The sequence below is a fragment of the Calidris pugnax genome, unplaced genomic scaffold (genome assembly GCF_001431845.1).
Source record: "Calidris pugnax isolate Ruff unplaced genomic scaffold, ASM143184v1 scaffold81, whole genome shotgun sequence".
Lineage (NCBI taxonomy): Eukaryota > Metazoa > Chordata > Aves > Charadriiformes > Scolopacidae > Calidris > Calidris pugnax.
The window spans coordinates 9794332-9816120 of NW_015090880.1; the positions used below are offsets into that span (position 1 = coordinate 9794332).

At 36.5% G+C, this 21789-nt stretch overlaps 1 protein-coding gene across 1 annotated transcript in view; it reads left to right on the plus strand.

Moving 5' to 3' along the window:
* FHIT (fragile histidine triad) overlaps nucleotides 1-21789 on the plus strand; it is a 590052-nt gene that overhangs the window by 150131 nt on the left and 418132 nt on the right. Inside the window, exon 3 of the mRNA XM_014946619.1 lies at nucleotides 17346-17467. Coding sequence (XP_014802105.1) covers nucleotides 17365-17467 — 103 coding nt within the window. The 5' untranslated portion in view covers nucleotides 17346-17364. The remainder of the gene's footprint in view (nucleotides 1-17345; nucleotides 17468-21789) is intronic.

Sequence of the window (21789 nt, forward strand, 5' to 3'; positions counted from 1 at the left end):
TTTTTTTTTGCTATGAGGGTGGTGAGACACTGGAACAGGTTGCCCAGGGAAGTTGCTGAGGTCCCGTCCCTGGAGGTGTTGAAGGCCAGGATGGATGGGGCTTTGAGCAGCCAGGTCTAGTGGGAGGTGTCTCTGCAGGGACTTGGAACTAGATGAACTTCTAGGTCCTTTCCAACCTAAACTATTCTATGATTTTTCAGTGCACTTGTAAGTACTTTCAGTGAACGGGATGTGGTTATTTTGCTGGTGCAATCATGCAAGGAAGTAGTGGAAGAGGATGGGAAAAATACAGCCTTCCATGTTTCTAATGATTTTTAGGAAGACAGTCTATGGCAAGATGCCGTCTAACAAATTGAGGGAGTAGTACTTATCTTACAGAAGAGCCTGCTGCCCCATAAGACCTGTGATGTTTTTGGTGGAAACCTAATGATTTTTTTCTTCAGTGTTTGTTCATAATCTACCTTTTTTTCCCCCATATTGAAGAACAAGTTTCTGGGATTCATTGTTGAATGTCCATCCTTGGAGATTCAGCTGGCCAAAGGCAAGGTTGAGATGATCTAATGTTTGAAATAGTTATACTTTTGTCATAAGGTTGGAGGCAGCACTTAGAGATCCCTTCCAGCCAGCATTTCTAGATTGTGGAGGAGTTCTAATAAAAATAGCTACTACTTCTTTCTGCACCTTTGACTTGCTGATCTTCTAACGCTGGGGGGGAGAGGGAAATGCACAGTATATCTGGTTGTATTGCTGTCAGAAAAATAACATTATTAGCTAACTGAAAGTTGAAGGTAAGTGGTATTTTGTTGATTTGTTTGTTTTGGCCATGTTATCATTTTTGGTTTTTTATGATTAATGATTAAATTTTTTGATATCATTCCAGTTTGACTTAGTGAAAGATTTCCTGGCAGGGGTGGGAACTTTTAAAGATTCTACAAGTCATAACCTTGAAATATGTTAAGATCTCCATAGTGTTTTCTTATGCAATGTTTGTGTTCTTGTTGCTGTTTACTGAAATTTGGTTTCTTGGCAATAAAGCACTTCTTTGAGAGAGGAAAATTGAGAAAGCTTTCTATGGATTTTTTTTTTCCTCTTTTCCAAAAGCTCATAAAATGAGAAATACCCATCCATTTAATCAATTTTTAATTTAATTTAATTATAGGTTAAAGGTGATTAAATTATAGGTTTTTCTTTTTTTTGGGTAGAAAACATTAGAACATTTACAAGACTTCTGGTTTCTGGATAAATTTTTACCATTTCAAGATGCCAGAGCTTAGGTTTCTCAGCTACATTTTCCCTTTTTTCACAAGACCAGATATTATGTGACCCTGCACTTTGGTACATTCTAACAGATTTTAAATAAACCTTTTCTAAATTAGTGAAAGAAAATGAGAAAATTTCCAGGGAAATCCCTTGCTAGATAGCACATCTGTCAGTGCATTTCAAGCTGGAGTAATTTTCATCAGTTTCCATCAGCAGTTTTGTTCAAAACTCAAATAAAATGTTTGCCAAGGGCAAATACAGTTATTTTAGAGCATATCTCAAAACTTTAAGTACCAAATATTTTACTGTTGGAAGTGTAATGTCCCAACTTATAACAACAATGAACTAGTTAAATAAAAAACTAAAAGTAGCATCTAAAATGATGCACAATAGTGTGAAAATCTCTGGAGACATTCTGTAAGAAAAGTGAAATAGAAATTACTACCCTTTCGCGTACTGATAATACGCAGAGATGTTTGTCTTCATCACTAGCTGAAAATGTGGCATATCACTATGTAAATTTGGTTTTAGTCCTAATTAAATATTTAAATATGTTAGCTTTCTGGTGCCCTTTTGAGAAGACGGAATATTCTAGGTACAACATCTTCTGGCTTTATATGTTATAAATACATAAGATCTGTTGACAAAATATAGTGAATACTGTGATTTTGAACAAAAGTGTCTTCTAAGTACTCTCTGAAGACAGATAGCTTAGCTGGAATATAATAGACTTCACTTAATTTGGTGATATTTAAGACCATTGATAACTTTACACAGATAAAAATAGTTAAAAGAGAATATTATATTCTTCAGGTTTTGTACAGTTAGTGTCTGGGAAAATATTTTTTCAAATGATCAGTCAATATGTGATCACTTTCAAATGATTTAATAATCAGAAATTTCATTTTAACTTGAACACATTATGCTATTTTAGTACTTGAGTTCTAGGAAACTCCTTGAGCTGAAACTTGCAGGATCTGGTTCCAATCTTCTATTACTAGGTCTAACTCTTCTTGCTTTTAATGAGCAGCCTACGTGTCATCTAAATGAAATCAGGACTGGAAACTGTCCCGCTTCCTTGGGTCTGCTGTCCTGAGTCAGATGGCAGGACTGTTTGTTTAGGGCTCTTTCTGCAAGAGCTGTGCTGTTGGAGGGCTCTTGCAATGGTATCCTTTACCTTGAGACTTACTGTGCAGTCTGAGGAAGGAGATGGTTGTCACTGGAAAAGGACTTGCATATAAACCCTCACAAGATCAGCCATCACCTGCTCCAGTAACATGCAGAGGGGCTTCTCTTGGAGGAGGAAGGTGGTACTGAGCTTGTTAGGGAGATGCTCCTTGATTCCCATGTGCATTTCTTGCTTAATTTCTGCCTGATTTATTTTCACAGGAACTAGCAGAGGAAACATGTCAGCTGCTGTTATTGTTGAGTATTAAAAATGAATGCCTTTGATAAAAATTGAAAGGACAGATCCCTTATATATTTTTTTGTTCCCAAGTCTCTTATGGTAATGCATAGTGTTAACAGAAGTAGCACTTGGACCATTTCAAGCAATTAAAGAGAAAATTCAGTACAAGCCCTGCTGAATTTACTAAGCCTAGGCAAGCTTGGCATTTTATTTTTCTAATGGATTTTTTTTAACCAAGCTTTGTTTATTACCACTTGTGCATGGAAATCAGAGATTCACAGTGAGATCATAATTCATTCTTTGTATATAAATATTACACGTACAAACTGCATGGAGAGAACATTATTAAGAATGTAAAAGCAAGCAGTAAGAGGGCGTTAACATTAAGGCTGGCGTTGTGACCTAAATTCAGTTTCTTTTATGTGTATGCATTATGAATATAAAAGCACATGATACTTTTCCAAAAAACTTCTGCCTTAGTACACTAGATGGACAGTATTCAATTAATAAGCAGCTATGCAAGATGTTTTATTCTCAGTGTATGATGTGTGGCCCTAAGTCTTATTTACAGCACATCGTTCTGACGCTGCTCAGAAGTCAGAATTGTTAATTTCCTCATAGGCTTTTCCGTGCCGCTCATCACTACTGTATCCAAGTGCTTCACAGGTTTTAAATTAAATTTATCTTCACAAAACCCCAGTGAGGGATGCGGTATTATCTCTATTTTACAGATGGGGAACTGACAGAGATTAAGGTCAGAAAAATTCACCAAATTTGAATTTTTAGAGCCCTTAGATCATATAATAGGTACTGTGTATTCAGAAAACAGCACTCACTACTTGAGCTTCAGGTGTGTTTTTCTTGTGTCTAGGTATCTCCCCCAGCATCTGAAGTGTGTAAACTGAACATTTGCATGGCACTACTGATTGGTGAGGAAAAGTTTGTATTTGATACTTTGTGTAGTATCACACAGGAAGACACAGGTTCTCTGAAAGCAGCAAAACTTCAGTGAATCACCTGCAGAGAAGAGGCAGTGGGTCCTGTTGAATTCTCTAATACATGACCATTTCTTAATGGTAGCACATAAACTGGGATTATGTGAGACATCTGAATTCTCATATTTGTCAATTTGATTGTTTGATTTTTGCAATGGAGAAAGATTAACTGGATCACAAATTTCAATATTCCTAATTAATTTGGGAAATGAATATTAATTGAGAAACCATATTGCCTAAAGGGCAGTACTATCTTTTTTATTATAAATATTAAGAGGATATTTCCAAATGTACTTTCATTTATTTTCATAGTATATTCAGATTTCTTTCTTCTATGAAGACATTCTAAATACCAGAAGATTCATGAGTGAGTGTGGCAAAGTACTATTCCTCTGTTTGGGATAACTTTAATTTAATCGGTGATTTGTATGTGTTATGTCCACATTTGTATAGCAAGTACACTTACATTGACCTGATTTTACTTCTGTTTTCTCTGTTGGCAGTTTACTTTATGCCAGTTCTTTTTTAAGGCTTGCTGACTGCTAGAAGAGCAGCATAGATGATTCAAGATAACACCTTAGTTTTTCATAGTCCTTTAAAACCAGCAGTATGCATTTGAACTGAGGATAAATGCTTGTGAGTCTTTCTGTTAATTTTGGAGAATTTCAATTTTATTAGATTGGCCAATGAAAGATTTTTATGGTATCCTTTTCTGGCAATTTGTGCTCTCCTAAGTCTATATGTGCTTTGTTCTCTTATCCATAAGATGGATATTTCTATATATTTTTCCAAAGTTCTCTGAAATTTTTAGCTGACAATGATTAGAGAAGTTAAATGTTTCTTGTGTTCAGCTTGGCTCTGCCTATCAGAGCAGTGGCTATGGATGTTGTAACTGCCTAGCTAGTTAAAGAAGCAGTTTCATTAAACACCTTTTTAGTATTAGCCTACCTTTGGCTTGTTGTTAGACTACATTCCTCATATTGCACCAAGTGCATAGCTTGTATGGGACTGGAAGGCTACTCTGTGTGTAGACAGTTGGGAGGTTTTGTCCTGACTTATGAAGTGCACTTGCATAGGCCAATATATGTCATATAACAACAAGAGAAAATGTATTTTTCTATAGTTTCAGTCAAGGTCTCTTTTGTTGACAGTTGTAGCTCTTTCCAGGCTGCTTAGAACTAGCTATTCCCAGAGCTTTATGGTATTGCTTGGACATGATGTACAGCACAACTTCTTGCTAATGAGGAAAAAATGAAAATTAGTGAGAACTTTGCTTGACTAAGTACAATTACCTACTGGGTAGCTTGTGTAGTACATATATGTAATGTAAATGACCTCTTAAATAATAAAGACCAGGCAAATTACGTTCATTATTTGTGTAATGCTAGTCCAAAGTTTTCAGTAGAAATAACCAGTTTATGCCTGCCTTCTTTAAAATATTTGATACTGGTTCTCAAGCAGTCGAGGCTGCAAGTGGAGGGCTGTGGAACTGAGGTAGCATCTTGTGTTAGGAGTTATCTGTCCACTGGAAACCACTGCAGTCAGGAATTCACAAATAAATCACAGCTTCAGCTTTGACAAATGGGAGCCAAATTCTTGAACTTACAGAGGGATCTGCAGTTGACTTCTCTGCCAGTTTGCTATGCTTCAGACTAAATATTCATCCTGCAGATTGTAGATTAAGATTTAATCATGTCTATAGATTTCTAATTACTCATGAATATCTTATTACAAAGCCTTGCTGGCAAGGAACTCCTAAGCACTTTCAGTAGATTATACAGAAATTTGTTCCAGAATTAGTTGCAGAACAGTCATCTGGCACCCAATTCTTGTTTAAAATGTTATCAGGTTTACTGACAAATGAGAACATAATACTGTCTCAGTTATTCTAATTCACTGTGTGACCATAAATGTTTTTTTTAATCTTGAAAGTTAAAAGGAGTAACAGTAAAACACTTTTTTGTTGATGCCTGAAGTGATGCAAAGTTGGAAAGGAAGCCAGAAATACAGGAAAAACATACAAAATTATTTGCTTGGTTTATGGCTTGATTATGTGACTCATGCAATTCTGTATGCTGAGACTAGGTAAAAAAATAATTGTGTAGACTGTTGCCTAAAAGGAAAAAAAAATTCAGGAACCTTGGGGTAATTACAGATAGATTAAAATGTATATTTTTCAGGATATTTGGCAACCATAAAGTAAAAAGCAAGCTGGATAGGGGTGTGCATATACAGTTAAGTGTTATAAGTAGTACATGCTATGACATACTGATGACATAGGACCATTAAAATGATACACTTGTGGAATTTATATGCACTTGAAAACATTCTTGTGTTTATAGAAACATTTTAAGTGGTCCTTAATCTTTTACCAAAGAAGATGCAGATTACTGAAAATGCAGATTTAGGCTTTTACCACAATATGGCTTTGGTTTTGACTTCTCTGCATTTCTGCCACAAATGTTACAATGGAGAAAATACCTTATTACATCTATGTTTTTGAAATTTGACTTTAAGAATATTGGCAAGATTATCTTTGACGTCTGTTGCGTGTGTAAATTAATCAAAGGATAAAATGCTAGGGTTGTGTTAAGTCCTGATTCTGAAAGTAACCTACTGAAGCTAGAAAACCATGTGATATGTTTTAGTGGTTAATTTGCTAAGAGCTCATGTCTGCAGTGGAAAAAAGACTTGAAGGCAATTTAAGGTGAATGTCTTTAAATATAAAATGTGCTTGAGAGATGCATGCAACAATGATGGCTATTTCAGCAGGTAGATGCCCTACCTAGATGAGGCTTGCTGTAGCATTAAGGCATTGCACAGAAATTATTATCCTCTGTTTATCCAATTTGGGAGCCTCAGTTTCACTACTGTTACTTCAGGACACCACACCACAGCCTGTTCTCCGCAATCCAGACAGTTGAATACAGGGAGTGGATTCACTCGGAGAGATATCTCGCTGTAGTGTGGTTTTCTAGAAAATATGAAAATCAATTTTTCCCCAGCATGATTGTATTCATGGCTGTGTTTCAAACAAAATTTAGTCTTAACTGGACAAGCACTTAATTGATCTTTTTTTTTCATAAGCTTCTGTCACCTTTGTTTTGAGGTCTGCATCCACTAAAGGCAAACCTCACATTGGCTTTAGACAAGGATATTGGGCTCTTTGGGTGGTGAAGCAGAAGGAAAGTTGTCAGGACTTTGGCTCTTTGGTGAAGCAGAAGGAAAGTTGTCAGGACTTATTGTTAAAATCTAAACCAGCTAGGGTTAGTATCTTACTGGGCTAAATCTACTGCATGTGTGTATTAGATAACAGGAACTACAAGCCACATTTTCTCAAGTGAAAATATCTTGGGAAAAGGGGCCATATTCAGTAAATAGATGTATTTTGATATAACCCTAGTAGTGTCGATTTTCTGCTACCAGATATGCAAGATTTCCTGAAATATAATCACATAAGACTGGCCTATTTTTCTCTAAATTTGGTTAAGTCATCATGTTCAGAATTATCTAACCAACCACAGTAGACTGTAAGTAGGTTCCTATCATGCTTTAATGCTGGCTTGGCACGAGAGAGTTTGTTTCCCTTTCCAAAATTTGCTTACTCTTTCTGTTGATTTGCAACCCAGTTATCATTCAACATTACCTTGTTGACAGAGTAGCTCACAGTGCACTGTTCAAAACTGCAGCAAGCTGGGAGCCCTGCCACAGGTACCTTTGGGAAAGACAGGGAGGTGACCAGAAACCAGGAATATTATTTGACATTTTTTGAACATATGGTCAAGTATACGGAGAGCATTTGTGGAAAATCAGAGCGAATTTGTATGTGGAGAAGGGAAGTTAAACCTAGAAAAATGTACGTTCTCTTTTTCTCAGACAGATTCTTTTACTCATGACCACCTTTCTTCAAATAGTTCACTAAGGCTGTTTTTTGGAAGATTTGCAAACCATTTTGTGCGTTTACACCTATTTTCTCAATTTTTTCCCTATTTCTCATGCACTATTGTTTGCATGCAGTTTGTAGTCATAGTGGCTTAAATGAACCAAAAATAGTCATGCATGCTTGTATTTCACCAGTGACTATTGTTAAAACATTATGTTTTTTTAAAAGTCTTAACAAATTTCATCGTTATAACAGCACTTCATCTTTTAATTTTGTAGTATATAATTAGATACCTACATGTATGGTGTTGGTTATATAGTTAGACTGTACAGTTAGAACAGTCCGTTTTAGGGCAGTGGCCTTGACCTGCTTATCATGTTGGGACAGTCTTTTTCTTCCAACCCTTCTGGGCTGGCTACTCAGCATGTGCAGAATTAACCATAATTAACCACAGCACTGCTGTAACTCACCTGGCTGCGATACCCCAAGGGCCATGGGGGAGGGCTCTCATTCTTGTGGAGGGGAACAAAAAGAGTTGTGGGAAAGATGGGGACATAAATTCTTTGAAGCGAGGCTTCCTTAATTCCAGTGTCCATGAAACAGCTTAGTTTAAATGGCTTTATTTTTGGAGAGCATGTACATATAGAAGATGGTAAAATGAAAGCTAATGGGATGTCTTAAAGATTCCAGCATCAAGCATTAGATATAAATGCACTATATGTAAATGTAAAGAACCCACTATCTAGTAGTATTAGGTATATATGAATGTAAATCTGACAATAAATTTTCATTAAATGACTCTTTTAATCTATATGCCTGAGGAATTGTTAGGTAAAGTACAGTATCTGCATTTTCCTCTAAATGTTTGTGTTACGTTTATTAATTCAGCAAGATAAAGTACTTGTGGAGACACTTGGGTATAGCAGGAAATGCTCCAAATATAATAAATTTGTAGTATTACAGAGGCAAAACCATAGTCTAATATTAATACGTTGCATTCAGAATGAAATTAAGTATTATAACACTAATCCCAGACTACTTCTTACTGTTTGTGTCTTATTTTTCTTTATGTGGGTAAAAAGTATGGTCAGGAGTCACTGTATATGTGTAGCTTTTTTCCTTTGTGAGTTTTCAGAAGTTTTCTCCAGTACCTCAGTCTTTCTGTTGATAATTTTCTTTTCAGTAGGGCAGGATTCACTTCAACTCTGCAGTCCTTTAACTAAAGTAGTTTCATCTGAAGTAGGCTAAGTATCAAGAAGTTTAAAGGACAAAAGAGCAAAATACAGAAGACCTTCAAAAGTGTATACTGAATCAGTAGGGTTTTTTTAAGTGACATAACTGGTTTCTCAGTGACATAAATTAAAACATTCTGGACTGTGTGTGGAAACTCACCATGCAACAGCTCGTGTTCATTGCATGTTTATTTTTGTCTGGACTCTCTAATCCTGTCCTGGCCCTGAGTTGTGTGGACCATCCTTTTTCCATAACATACCGTGTTCTCTCTCAGATTGCGCTTTGGTTTGTACCATCACAGAGATTTGGGAAGAGCCATTTCTCTCTTCTCCTTGTGGACTTTTACTCCTTGATTTGTTCCACTTAGCTCCCTGCGGCTTTTCTTCTGCAACTCTATTTGCCCCATATCCTCTGTCCAATACTATAGATGTCCAAATTGCATTAGCTCAAAGGAAATATTAAGCCACTTCAGGGGAAGGCTTAGTCTTGGTCTGTACTTCTAAAGCCTATAAAGTGACTTTATATAGTGCTATCTAACTAATAAATAAGAATGCTAAAACACGACAGCGTTTTCTTTTCTCTGCATTTTTAAAGCCACCATTTTCCACTGAAGGGTATAGCAAAAGAACATTCCTACTTGTTCCATCCTGTCAGTTTGTAGCCTCGAAAGAAATGAGCTTAAATTCAAGTGTTTCAATGTGTGGTGTGTTAGTCTCTATAGTGACCTTCCTCCCCCATCTCTACCTTCACCAGGGCAGAGTTTTCCTTACACTTATATGTCTCAAGAAATGTCACAATTTTTTATTGTTCCTCTAGCATGTAATGTAGCCCTAGGTAGCCACCCTAGAAAAAAGGATTTTCACAGTATAATTTCTGCCATTTATTGCATGCGGTGTAGCATTTTCTTAAATTTTTCCTTTTCTGCCTTTCACCTTTCTGCTTTAAAAAATGGCATGTTGATATTAATATTTTTTCCCTTATAAAAACGTATTTTGCCTTGATCTTAGTGTTGGTAATACATTATTCAGTGTTTCTTCTTAATAAAAGCCATTGGTTTTTCCATTACTCACAATAGTTATTGCAACACTAAAGGTCTCGTTTATCAGAATGACTTGCAGAGGCAAAACCCAAATCCTGATTTCTCCACGAATCAGGTTAATAGCTTTGGCAGATGAGAATTATTAAACAATGCTTAAAATGTAATATGTGTTTAGGTGGTTTTTTTATTTTCTAGATGAACATTAAGGAAAGATTTGTGAACATAAATTCTTTTATTGCCTGTGTATGCATGTACATATTTTGCTCTTCGGGTAGAAGTCAATGAGGAGGTGAACCTGTTGATTGTATCCATTTTCATAAAGCATCCTCCTTAGAACCACTCATATAGTACATGGATTTTGAAAAGTTCTTAGTTATCAGACTTTTCTTTGGATTCATGTCATCTTCTTGGATGATGATGGAAGAAGGTATCATAATCTTGGATCATCTTTGCTTATATGAGGAAGAGTGGGAACAGATGTCTAGCAGAGCAGATTGTGAAGCTCTAGATCAAGTCTTGGAACTGGGATTCTGTTTGAAAGATCTCTTCTGCAATATTGCAATCTGCTAAATTCATGCTTATGTATTCTGGCATAAAATGGACATAAACCAACTCCAGTATAATGCAATGGAGGAATTTTATTTCATGTTGTTCATCATAAGGTTTTTTGAAAAAGAAGTTGGAAGTATAGATAGGGTGTCAAAATAGAAAAGAGAGTCTTAATGTGATATTTGGAAATGAGTCCTAATATATGGAAATACTGAGCTATTACCTGAGCACAGAGGCAAACAAAGCTTCTGCTGCCAGAATTATTTTCTCAGTAGGTTAAATGCTATATGAGTCATCTTCTAGTGAACACGGTATATATATATGGAGAGTTGAAGGATGTACTGTGCTTAGTGCTTTCATGACTCTTCTAAGCCTTCATTTTTCTTTAAGGTTAATGGATTATACCATTCTTTTGCCTCTACAAGCCTTTTCTTTTAATGTGTATAACTTTGCACTCTTCATCTGAGTTAAAAGAAACAAACAAGTTTGGCTAATTTGTATTCCAAAATGCTTGATATAGAAATGAATTTGACAACTACTTCTACATAATTTAAAAATATTTATGCCGTCTACATGTATTATGGATGGTATATTGCTTTTGATATCTGGCTTGACTCTTCATTTGTTGATTACCTTGTCAATGTTGTGATTGCTTTACGGAGCTGTTCACTTCCTTTTAGATATCTGTATCCCTCTTGGTCAACAAGGACTTGAGTGTCTGGAGATTTGAATTGTTTGAATTCTTTTTGGGGGATTGTAGAGATTTTAATTTATTTTTTTTTTTAATATGTGGTACCATACAGGCTACTGTGAAGAAAGCTAACCCCATCCCAGTCAGACACTGTACAACTGAGAACTATCAAATTTTCATCAGGACCTGCTCATCAGGCCTCCCTTAGATTCCTGCTCGTGATGCTCTTGAAGTTAACTGGAGCAATGCTGTGCTCGGGGTTGAGGGCTGCTTGATTGGTGAGCTTGTGTATGGTCTTGTGTTCTTGGGACCACTGGTGTGTCCAAAAAGCTACAAATAGGTAGTGGGAGAAAGGGGCAGAGGAAGGGATGATTCTAGTGGGGATCATAGTTATATCCTGGGAGAATCAGCTGTAACAGCAATACCAGGGCTTCCAGGTACAAGACTGTGAGATCAACACTGTAAGAGCAGAATGGAAAAATGCTGTCCCAGAGGGGCTGGGAGATGCTTCTGCATCTTGGGTGCAAGGGAACACAGCTGCAGGGGAAGGCAGGCTATGGGATTGCAAGTGGATGGCCCTGAGCATCATACACATTAAAGTGCTTAGGTACTATGCAACATGCCACAGTCTATTTTAATCTTAAGTGTAGGTAATTTATCTTGTTTGACCATGCTAAGAAAATGGCAATATATTTAAACAGTAATAATTTTGATGTTTTCTTCACTGCTAGATTAAGCAGGGGAAGCCACATGTAGTGGATTCAAGTCCATCATAATCTGCACATGACGTGAGAAATCGGTCCTTGTCAGCGCTGCCAGGATTGGTTGCATGCATCACATTTAATGGGCTTTCTGTTCAGTAGCTTCTGTGGGTGGTGAAAAGGGAAAATAATCCACACAAGCTTTTCCCTTCAACCCCATGTAGAGCATTAAATACCATCCCCATGGAGAGAATCGAGGCTCTGGCTGTCAAAGATACTTGAGCACCTTTTCTAGTTTTGTAATACTTCTTGGTTTTTCAGAACAAAAATAGCAGTAGCATGCTTTATTTTGGTTCACTAAGAGGGAGAGGTTTTATATTTTTTAATTAGAGGCCATTTTCTGAAAGTAGAAGAACTCAAAATACATAGTTAAATCTTGTAGAAGGGTAGAAATAGAAGACACTGAGAGATAAAGCTGTTTCAAGGAAAAAGGGCTAGTAGAAAAACCCAGCAATTTTAGGTTAAAAAAAATTTCAGTAGTGTTTTTCAGTATTCTTTTATCAAAATGGCAAATCCTGGCTGGTAGGAACAAGGATATTCATTGCTGTGTGCTTGGTTTAAATAAGCAATATTCTGAATTGTGTGGATTTCATCCTCAAAAAGTGACAGTGAGGGAAGGGAATGAGTAGAAAATAATAAGACATGAAGAGAGGGGAGGTAGCAAGCAGGGCAGTTCTTCATTGTACATCACTTCTTTAATGCAGAATTCAGATGTCTAAGTAGGAATATCACTTTTCACACAATCAAACCTTTTAAAGATAAAAATGCCAAATATACATTTAACGGTATAGTTAAGGGCACCTTAGGAAATGTAATGAAAAAATCTGAAGTTAGCCATAAATATAATTTACTGGAGAGTTACTTTGTTCCCTTAACTACAGTGTGTGACACAAGTTGTCTTATCTTGCTGAATTAAAAAATACATGATATTTTGTAAGATCTTAAAAAAAACCAATAACTCAGTTGTCTTCATTTTGCCATATAAATTTACAGTGTCTTTATGGTGAAATTGAGTAGCAGAATCAGGAGTGTCAAAATTAATGAACAGGGTGATATTAATATGGTAAAAAAGACAAACTTTTAAATTTAAGAATACTCCCTGGGTTGTTTGTAAAATATTCACTTACATTAACACAGAGAGATAATGGGTATTGTAATTGGTTTCTTGAGGTATACCTTATAAAACCACTAGTCCCGCAAACCAAATATACTTGAAGAATTGAGACCTGTGTTTAGATTTCCTTTCAAAAATACATTAAACACATGAGTAGTATTTATGTAGGCTGGACAAATGCAACATGCCTATTATTGAAATTCTACAAAACTGTTACACTGAAATATTTTCAAATATTATATCTCAACATTTTTCTTAATTTTAGCCACCTTCTGTTTCAGGGATGCAATGCAGAATGCCATGTGATGTTTTTTCCTAATACAGGTTATACAGATTTGAGATCTGTTGTGGCTGTAAAATTAGTCTACTTGCTATATTAGCCTTTAATGCTATATTCCCACCTACAAGCTGCAGGAACGCAGCTTGAAGAAAATTTAATTAGGAAAATGAGGCAGATGAAATAGGCAATGTAATGTATACGTGCAATATGAAAAAGAGTAAATACACTTTTCATCTGAATAGTCAGAAGAGAATCTGTGTTAAACTGGGCTGAAATTTTCTTTTATCAGAAATGGATTTCTTTCATTTTCTAACATTACAATGTAATTGTCCTCCTTATTACTGGAATTAGAAAGACTACTATCATTAAAGAAGAAACATCTTTCACCAATTATATTTAGTTTCTGTTTTAGGTGGCAATGACCTCCTCATTATCTGAAAAATGGAAATCCCTGGAGGAACAAGCTTAGTGAGGTGATTCCAATCAGCTGGGAAACCTTGTGCACACACTATTTGGATCTCATGACCTGTGTGTGTGCACCTGTACAGTATTGATTTCTGCTTGTTTACAGGCCATTCAAGCAATAAGCAGGTAGAACTCAGATGACTGAAAACTTGCTCTGCTGGTAGCAGTTTCCTGCCTCGCTACCCTCTGGAATATTCCAGCCTTGCTGCAATGTGTTGCTGCACAGCCACTGTTTTTTTCAGTTGTACCCATTGCTCATTTCCCTAATGTGTTTTTTAGCATTTTGATTGGGTCTTAGCACGGATGATCATGCTTTACGGAAAAACACAGGGGATCACTAGGGCAGAAAACAGCTTAAGTAATATATAATTAATCATAAATAATTTTTAAAGAAAAAATTCCCAGAATCCCCTTTCAGAATTGGAGAGAAGAGCATTAGGAAGTCTGCAGCGTTATATAGCACAACCAATAAAACTGACACGCTTTTTGAAACACATGCTGTATTTATTTAGTCTGAATCAAGGGATAGAAATACATTATTCAGATGTATAGTAAGCAAATAGAGAAGGCTTTAATACATGCATTAATTCTATGCATGAGATTTAAAAATGTTCTCGGTAAACCCATTTTGGCTGGAATCCGAATCTTCAAACGGTTGTTTAGGCTGTGTGAGGCCATGACTCTTACTATACTGATTCTTCCTGGACTTTGTTTTTTAACAATATGGCAGTGAAATAGGTAAAGATGCATGTGGTAGGTGTGTTATGAATATGTGGTATAGTCAACTTAAATTGTGTGGTCCACAGAATCTATGTATGGATCCATTTAGCATTTTTAATTGTTTTTAAAGCATTGAAAATACTCAGCAATATTAGACCACCATGGTGACCTAGACTCTGTGGCTAATAATGTTGCATATGTTTATTTTGGCAAATGTTGAGTGTATTTCTACAGGATGTCAACTCAACTGACAGTCTTTTTGCAAATCTCTCTTGAAGTATGAAGAAGGATGTATGGCATTGTATGGCTTAGATATTTATGCCAGAAGAAAAGATCTTCATATTGGATTTATTCAAATAGAAATGTTTTTTATTGCTTATCAACTCTCCAATATGGTCCTCGTCTGTTCCAAATCCACTACTTGCAGTGATGTTTTGACTTAGCACAACTTTTACATCTGGGGATGCCCTTCCCCTTAACATGAAGTCCTTAAACACAGGTTTAACCTTGGTTATTGTAATTAGAAATACTTGTTCCATTCTGCAACTTGAAGAATTTCACAACGTACACTTCAGAGCAGGATTTGTTTATTTTTAACAGTGAATTTGAGTCATCATTGAACAGGCAAACCCCACAGAATCCACCCCCCCTACACCCCTGGCAGTTTTAGATGGGTAATTATAATAGGAAAGCAGCAGGTCATCCATTGCCAGCTTTCCTGGAGTCTCAGTTGTTGGAGCATGGGATCCAGGCCTTATTTCCAATCTCCTCAACCTTATCCCACTATTGTTTGGTTTTGGTTTGTTGTTGTTGTTGCTATTGTTGTTGGTGGTTTTGTTTTGGGTTTTTGGGGTTTTTTTTTTGCTTATGGCAGCAAACAGCCAGAGGGCTTCTCCTGGTGATTACAAAAATCTTAGGTTTTCTGCTTCCTTAAATTGAATCTCAAAGCATCAGATTTTAAAATCAGCCTCAGTTATTTTAAAGCCTTTGTTCTGTGTGTAAGTCTATTCCATGTCTCTGGACAGTGATTTAGTTATCAGTAGTCCGGAAGACAGAATAAGAAATGACAGGTAGTACTTCTATTTCTGTCCATAGTATTGCTAGATGCAACAGCAGCTGTGGTGGTACATTTGATTTTTCCAGATACTGGAGATATCAGCTTACAGTTTCATTACTGGATGGTAGTACTGGCTATTTAATGTGGCTTGCTCCTTTATCAGAAACATTTCCTTCATTGCGAAGAGAACCGTGTCTCTTTATCATGTCACTTAAAAACATTCTTGAACATTTTCATCAGAATGAGAAACCCCCGCAGGGTGGTTGTTGATGGACTGCTTAAGAGAAATAAGGAAGAGTGGTTGAAGTTCCAAATACTTAGTTTTTTCAGACATCAGCACAATTTAGCAGGTGTTTCCTCTGTTAAGCAATTCTTCTAGTAGCTAAAGAGACTTGATCTTTGGTATGCTGTCTAGTTTCAGGTTTAATGTACGGTAAGAGACACATCTTCTCAGACACTTAATCTTCTGTTGACTCTATGGGAAAAAAATAATTATAGGACTTTTTCAGATCTTTGAAGCAGGGATAGTTAAAATCTCCAGTGTTCCCTGTTCCATGGTCTGCTCAAGCATTTCCCTTAATCTCTAATTTTCAAAAATAAAACAAGACATGGTGCCCGCTTAGAGAATGTTTATTACTTGAATGTGTTGTCATCTGTTTGGTTACTGTATCTTATACTAAGTTTGATACATGTTTTTTTCTGGTGTAAAGCCTGATTTGATAAAACTGCTATCCTTAATTGAATTTAGTTAAGGTGTTTGTGTAATGGGATTGCTGAAAAAGCCAGAATTTACTTACAAAGAACAAACACTTCTCAAAGACACTTTCAAAGTGTGTGCATTTAGAGGATTGCTTTTGTTGGAGTAGATTCAAGGAGTGGGACCTTAAATTAGAATAAATCTTTTAGATTAAGAACCAAGTTTGGGTCTTACGCACCATGGTAATCTTGCAAGAAAAGACTGCAGCACAAGTCCCTACATGATTGTAACAGTATCTTTCCCCATCTGAAACAACTTATAAAAATGAATTTTCTGATTAGTCACTTGGTTCAGGCAAGGTAACGTTAGTGTAATGCTTTTCATGTGTCTGAAGTATTGTGTCACATGAAATTCTTCATTACTTAATAGTTTACCCTGCAGCACCTTGGATATTTCTCATTGAATTTAATACTTTAAATACTCTAGGGCTTAAAGACCTAAAATAGACACTGTTAGGACTGTACCTTAGTTAATTAAGAAGGATTTTCATCCTCACCAGGAGGAGAGAAAATTTCAGTGAATGAAAGTGGAAATCGTTTACTTCCTTTACATAAGAGAAAATTGCACGCAACTATTGATCAACTTCATATTTCAGTTGCTCAAACTAGAAAGCATGGATGGAAAATACCTAAATATGCTTTCTTTAATTTTTTAATATTTCTTCAATTGAGGTATTTAGTGGAAAGATCCATTTAGAAAATGTGGTTTCTGTATTTTGTAAGTCCTGTGTGCATTGATTTGCATTGGGCAAAGGGCATGTGAAATACTATTTCTGCTTCCCCAAGTGCATATGACACGTGTATACAATGTAGAATAACTGAAAATGGGAGACAGAAATGATGTTGTCTTTTTAGAATTTTGTAGCCCTACTAAGAGGATGAGAAAAGGATTTAAGAAATTATATGTAAAATTTTTACTTTGGAAAGAAGCCCTTTCCACCACCCCTCCAAAGAAAGGGGAAAAGGGTAAGGGGTTTAGGGAAGCCTTACCAGCCTTTCCAAAACACCCAATGTCTTGGTGAGCCTGGGAGGTGCTTTCCTTCAGAAACTACCTGGACAATTTGGTTGTCTTACTCTTCTTGTTAGGAGAGGCAAAGTCAGTCCCTTAATTGTCTTAACAATTGTCTCTTTCAGACCCTGAAGATTAACATTTATGATGCTGAGATTCGGGCAGCACCTCATCAAGCCCTCCGTGGTCTTCCTGAAGACTGAGCTCTCCTTTGCTCTTGTGAACCGGAAGCCGGTGGTCCCAGGGCGTATCCTTTTGAGCATCACCTCGACGATGAGCACTTGTGCTCTTGGGAGAAGCAAGAGGAGCTCGGTGCACTTCAAGGGCCAGGTAGGATGCTACGTGGGTTTATTCTGAAACCAGGCAATGGAACGTAATGCGCTTGATCAGTGTTGCAGAACTGCCGAAAACAGTTGCTTAGCAACTGTGACCTTAGAGGTGAATTTCTATTGACCTTTTCACCACAGAAGATGTATAAACAACCAGGTGCTACTAAAAGCATTTTAAAGTGTATCTGAGGTGGTAGTGTTTAAATTTCATATTATGCTAAATAACACATCCTGCTTCCCTTTTAATAATGTCACTTATTTTTAGATGTGGTAACTTCTTTATGAAGTATTTTCAACTTCCCCTAACTAAATGTACACGATTTGTCAAATGGCAGCAGAATTCTCCATGAAGACTCTTATTATTTTTTTTTTTTGGGGGGGGACGACACATGGACAGATTCCTTTGATTAGTTTAGGTAGGAATGGATTAAATAAACCATCTGTAGAGGACACGCATTTTCTGAGGATAAAAAGGAAGCCCCATGTTGTAAGTACAATTCTCCCTTTAGAAACTGCGTGTTGATTCTGCAAGGTGGCAAGTGTACCTATTTAGTGTATTTCTGAAGCGTGGCATGTTATTTTCCAGTCAAAACTCTGCTACTATGTAATCTGTACTGATTTCAGTGGCTGGAGGTGGAACTTTTCAGAAATACTCAAGGCTGATCATTTCCATAGAGGTCCATGATAAAATTTTAGTAGAAATTCATTTAGGAAATGGCTGAATGTGTTTTGGGAAAATGAGAAAGTTGTCTGCAGTTTATTAAAAGGAGTTTGTTTATTGTTGTTCGGGGTTTCTTGTTCTTCTGTAGTTTTATGTTGTTTCTTTCATAATTTAATGTACAATTTGAAATTTAGTAACCTTTAATATATTTTTTAAACCCATAAATGCATTTCTCCTGAAACATGAAACCTTCCTCTCCTCATGTCACCTCTGTAGATTATAATTGTTCAATATAGAACTTCCCTTGCACCTGCTTTGAATATATTTTAATGAATTAAATGAAGTGTCGCATCAGTCACTGTGAGATGCAGAAGCCTGTAAAAGCCTCAGCAGTATGTTGGTATACGTGTTGTCCAGATCAGACAGTAAATAAAATGCTGTCTGTACTGTATGTGGAAATTTAAAAAACAATAGTTAATGGTTTTTTTCAGTTAATCAGTTCAGTGAACAATCATATCTGTTGTTAAAAATGGAGTTATTTCAGATGAAAAATACTTGTTTTAAAGTTTGGTGAGCATCTAGTAATGACAATTTAAGCAGACTATAAAACTTAATTATTACAAGCTTCTTTCCTTCTTCAATAATTAAAGAACAGAAACTCTAGTTGTATAGTTGTTGCAGACTGTTTGGCAGATACATTTATTTGCTCAGGTTTAGCTTTGTTATCCCATAATGAGTATTGCAGCATATTTTATAGCGTCACATTGTTTTAATAGCTCATGTGTTGTAATATATAATGTAGTCTTTGTTCCTCCATTGAATAAATGTTCAGGTAAAAAAATCGAGCCCTTTCCCTCTCTCATTACAATAAGAAAAAATTAGAAAAGATCTTGATGCAAAGGCTAAATACAGTACGTAAAATAGAGCAATTTGCAGTTGTAAGCCTTTGAAATGTCTGTATAATGCAGCATTCATCTCAAGACCTGGCAGTAACAAGTGTATTTTCTTTGTTTTATTGCGATAATTTTATCTGCCTTCTCTTTGGCACGCTTGTGACATTCCTTTTCATTTTTTTTTTCAGTAGAAAATAAAATATTAATGTGTGTGAATTAGAGAGACAAAGGAAATCAGTTTGAAAGCCAGCTCACTCCAGGTGGTGGCTTTAATTAACTAGTAAGGTTGAAATTCCATCTTGAAACAGAACGTAGTATTGAGTTGTGAATTTGCTGTAGTAGTTTTAAAATAAAGCTATTCTCTGGAAGAAATTCAGTCAAAATGGTCTTGTGGAGTCAGTGTTCATGATTTGAGCAACACCAAAGCCCGCTTGTTCAGTTAACACATTACAAAGTTTTGTTTTGTTTATTTCCAGCTGCCAATTCTGTGAATTCAGTTTGAAACTTGAAAGTCAAACTGTGCTAATAGTAACCAAGAGTAGGAAGAGCAAGAACGTAGTATTTGTGGTAAGGAAAGAGTTCTTCTGTTCCTGGAGAAAGCTGCCTCAATTGCCCCAGTGTTAGACTTCTGTCTAATGGGTGCACGTTGAGTTCATGGACTCAGAAACGGGTTTGTAATAGGATCCCTTTGAGTGAAGACGTGATTATCACAGATTCTTGAATAGGAAGTAAGTAGGATCTTACTATTGAGTAAGGGATATCTGGAATTCAGCTGGAATCTCTACCGTGTAAGCTAAAATAAGCATTTGTGTTTGACAGTAGTAGCAAACTCATTCACCTCTTTTGGCAAAACCAAATGGAGAGGGAGAGAAACACACAGTGAGTGTGCAGGATTAGTGTGTGTTCCCCTCAGGACAGCCAGTACTTTTGCTGTCACCTAATAGAAAAATGGTTAAAGCTCAGAGGTGTCTGACCACAGCCCGTCTAAAGACATCAAGTCACTCAACCCCTATGACAAAATGAGGAGTACGTACCTGCTCTGTTCTTCAAAGGGGAAGATGGGGCTTCCCCACTGCTTGTACTTGTCTGTTTTATTTCAGAGCAGCCAGGCACATGGTGCTTGGGGTAAGTCTTAATTAATGAGATAGTGGGTTTTGGGCTGTGTTTTTATGTTGGTTTTCTGTTTTGTACAGAAATAGTATGATTTTGTTTTCCTAATGCCTGTGAATTGTTATGGAGCGAAGAGCCTAGGTGGGAATTCTGCACACAGGGCTCATCTCAGCAGTTAGCTTGGGAGTGGGGAGGCAGTGAGCTGGTTATTGTCTAAACTTCGGGGATTTATACGCTTATATATATGTAAGGTACAATATACAGGTACCGATACCTTTTCCTATGAGAAGTAGCGTCCCTGTTTCCTCAACTAGCTTGCTGCTCTGCAAAGAGTGGTTGTGAATGAAGTTGTTTGTGACTCCCTTGAAAAACTGCATAGTTGTTTTAGAGGAGGTAGCTGTTCAATAGCTGGAATAGTGCAGAGATGTGTCTATCGTCAGCAAATGTGTTATTTCGGTCACACAAAAGGCAGGAGAAACTGAATCAGCTCATGCAACCAACATGAGCTAAGCTTCTACTTGTCTTACTTAAATTATTTCATTCAGAGCCTTGGTGCTTCCATAGTTCAGAACAGAACTGTAGTGTCTTTTTAAAAAAAAATTCTGTCTACTCTTTGACAGGGACTTTTCGCTCTTTAATATGGTAACAAATACTTTGTGAATGACCTACCATGGTTTTCCTAGCCATATGCCATATGCCATAGCTTTACGTGGTTTTGCTCACATTTTCAATAAGTATGAACTGTTGGGTTTTTTTTATAATTGCCTTTCTCATTGCATTGTGCAATGTGTTTAACATGAAAAATGAATTTGAGCATTAGTAGAATCCATTTGGGGACCAGGACTTTTATTATAAATAAAATTATTCATTTGTTATGTCCAATTTTTTCAGCAGACAAGGTATTGATCTTTGGATTTGTGTTCAGGATGCCATAAGAAGAACTAGCACAAGAGGAACACAGCAGCATTTGTAAATTGATTGAATGCAGTATGTAATGACAGAGACAAACATCAGATCTATGGCAATACTATATTACACAAAGCATTTTTCAACAGTTTATTGAATTGGTTATTATAAAGAAAAGGCTTTCCAGCTGGGAACAATGAGCAGAGGGTTATCAAGACCAAGCAATTTTACAGAAATCTGTGGTGAACAGTGTGGCTCCTTCAGTAAGTGCACATGTATATAATAAATTAGAATAAACACTCTACAATAACTTTTCATCTGGGTTTGATTATGAAAAAAGACAAAAAAAACCCCACTGTTTAACTGTTATCTACTGAATTTTGCTGGACTATTTGGTATTTCTCTTTCCATAGAGATACACTGTTTTCCGCCATAAAGTGTTCCGATTGTGGGGATTTGACCATATAAACAAATCTGAAGCATGTGTTATTTTCTGGCAATTTCATCACCATATGAAGTTAATGGTCATTTTTTGTTGCCGAGAGAGTGTGCGGTATCGTGAGTTATTGCAGCTTGTTCCTTTTATTAATGAGTAGAGAAAACATTACTTGAACCAGATGCTCCTTCAAAGACTCGATATCACCCTGAGCCGCAGTGTGGTTGTTGTGTG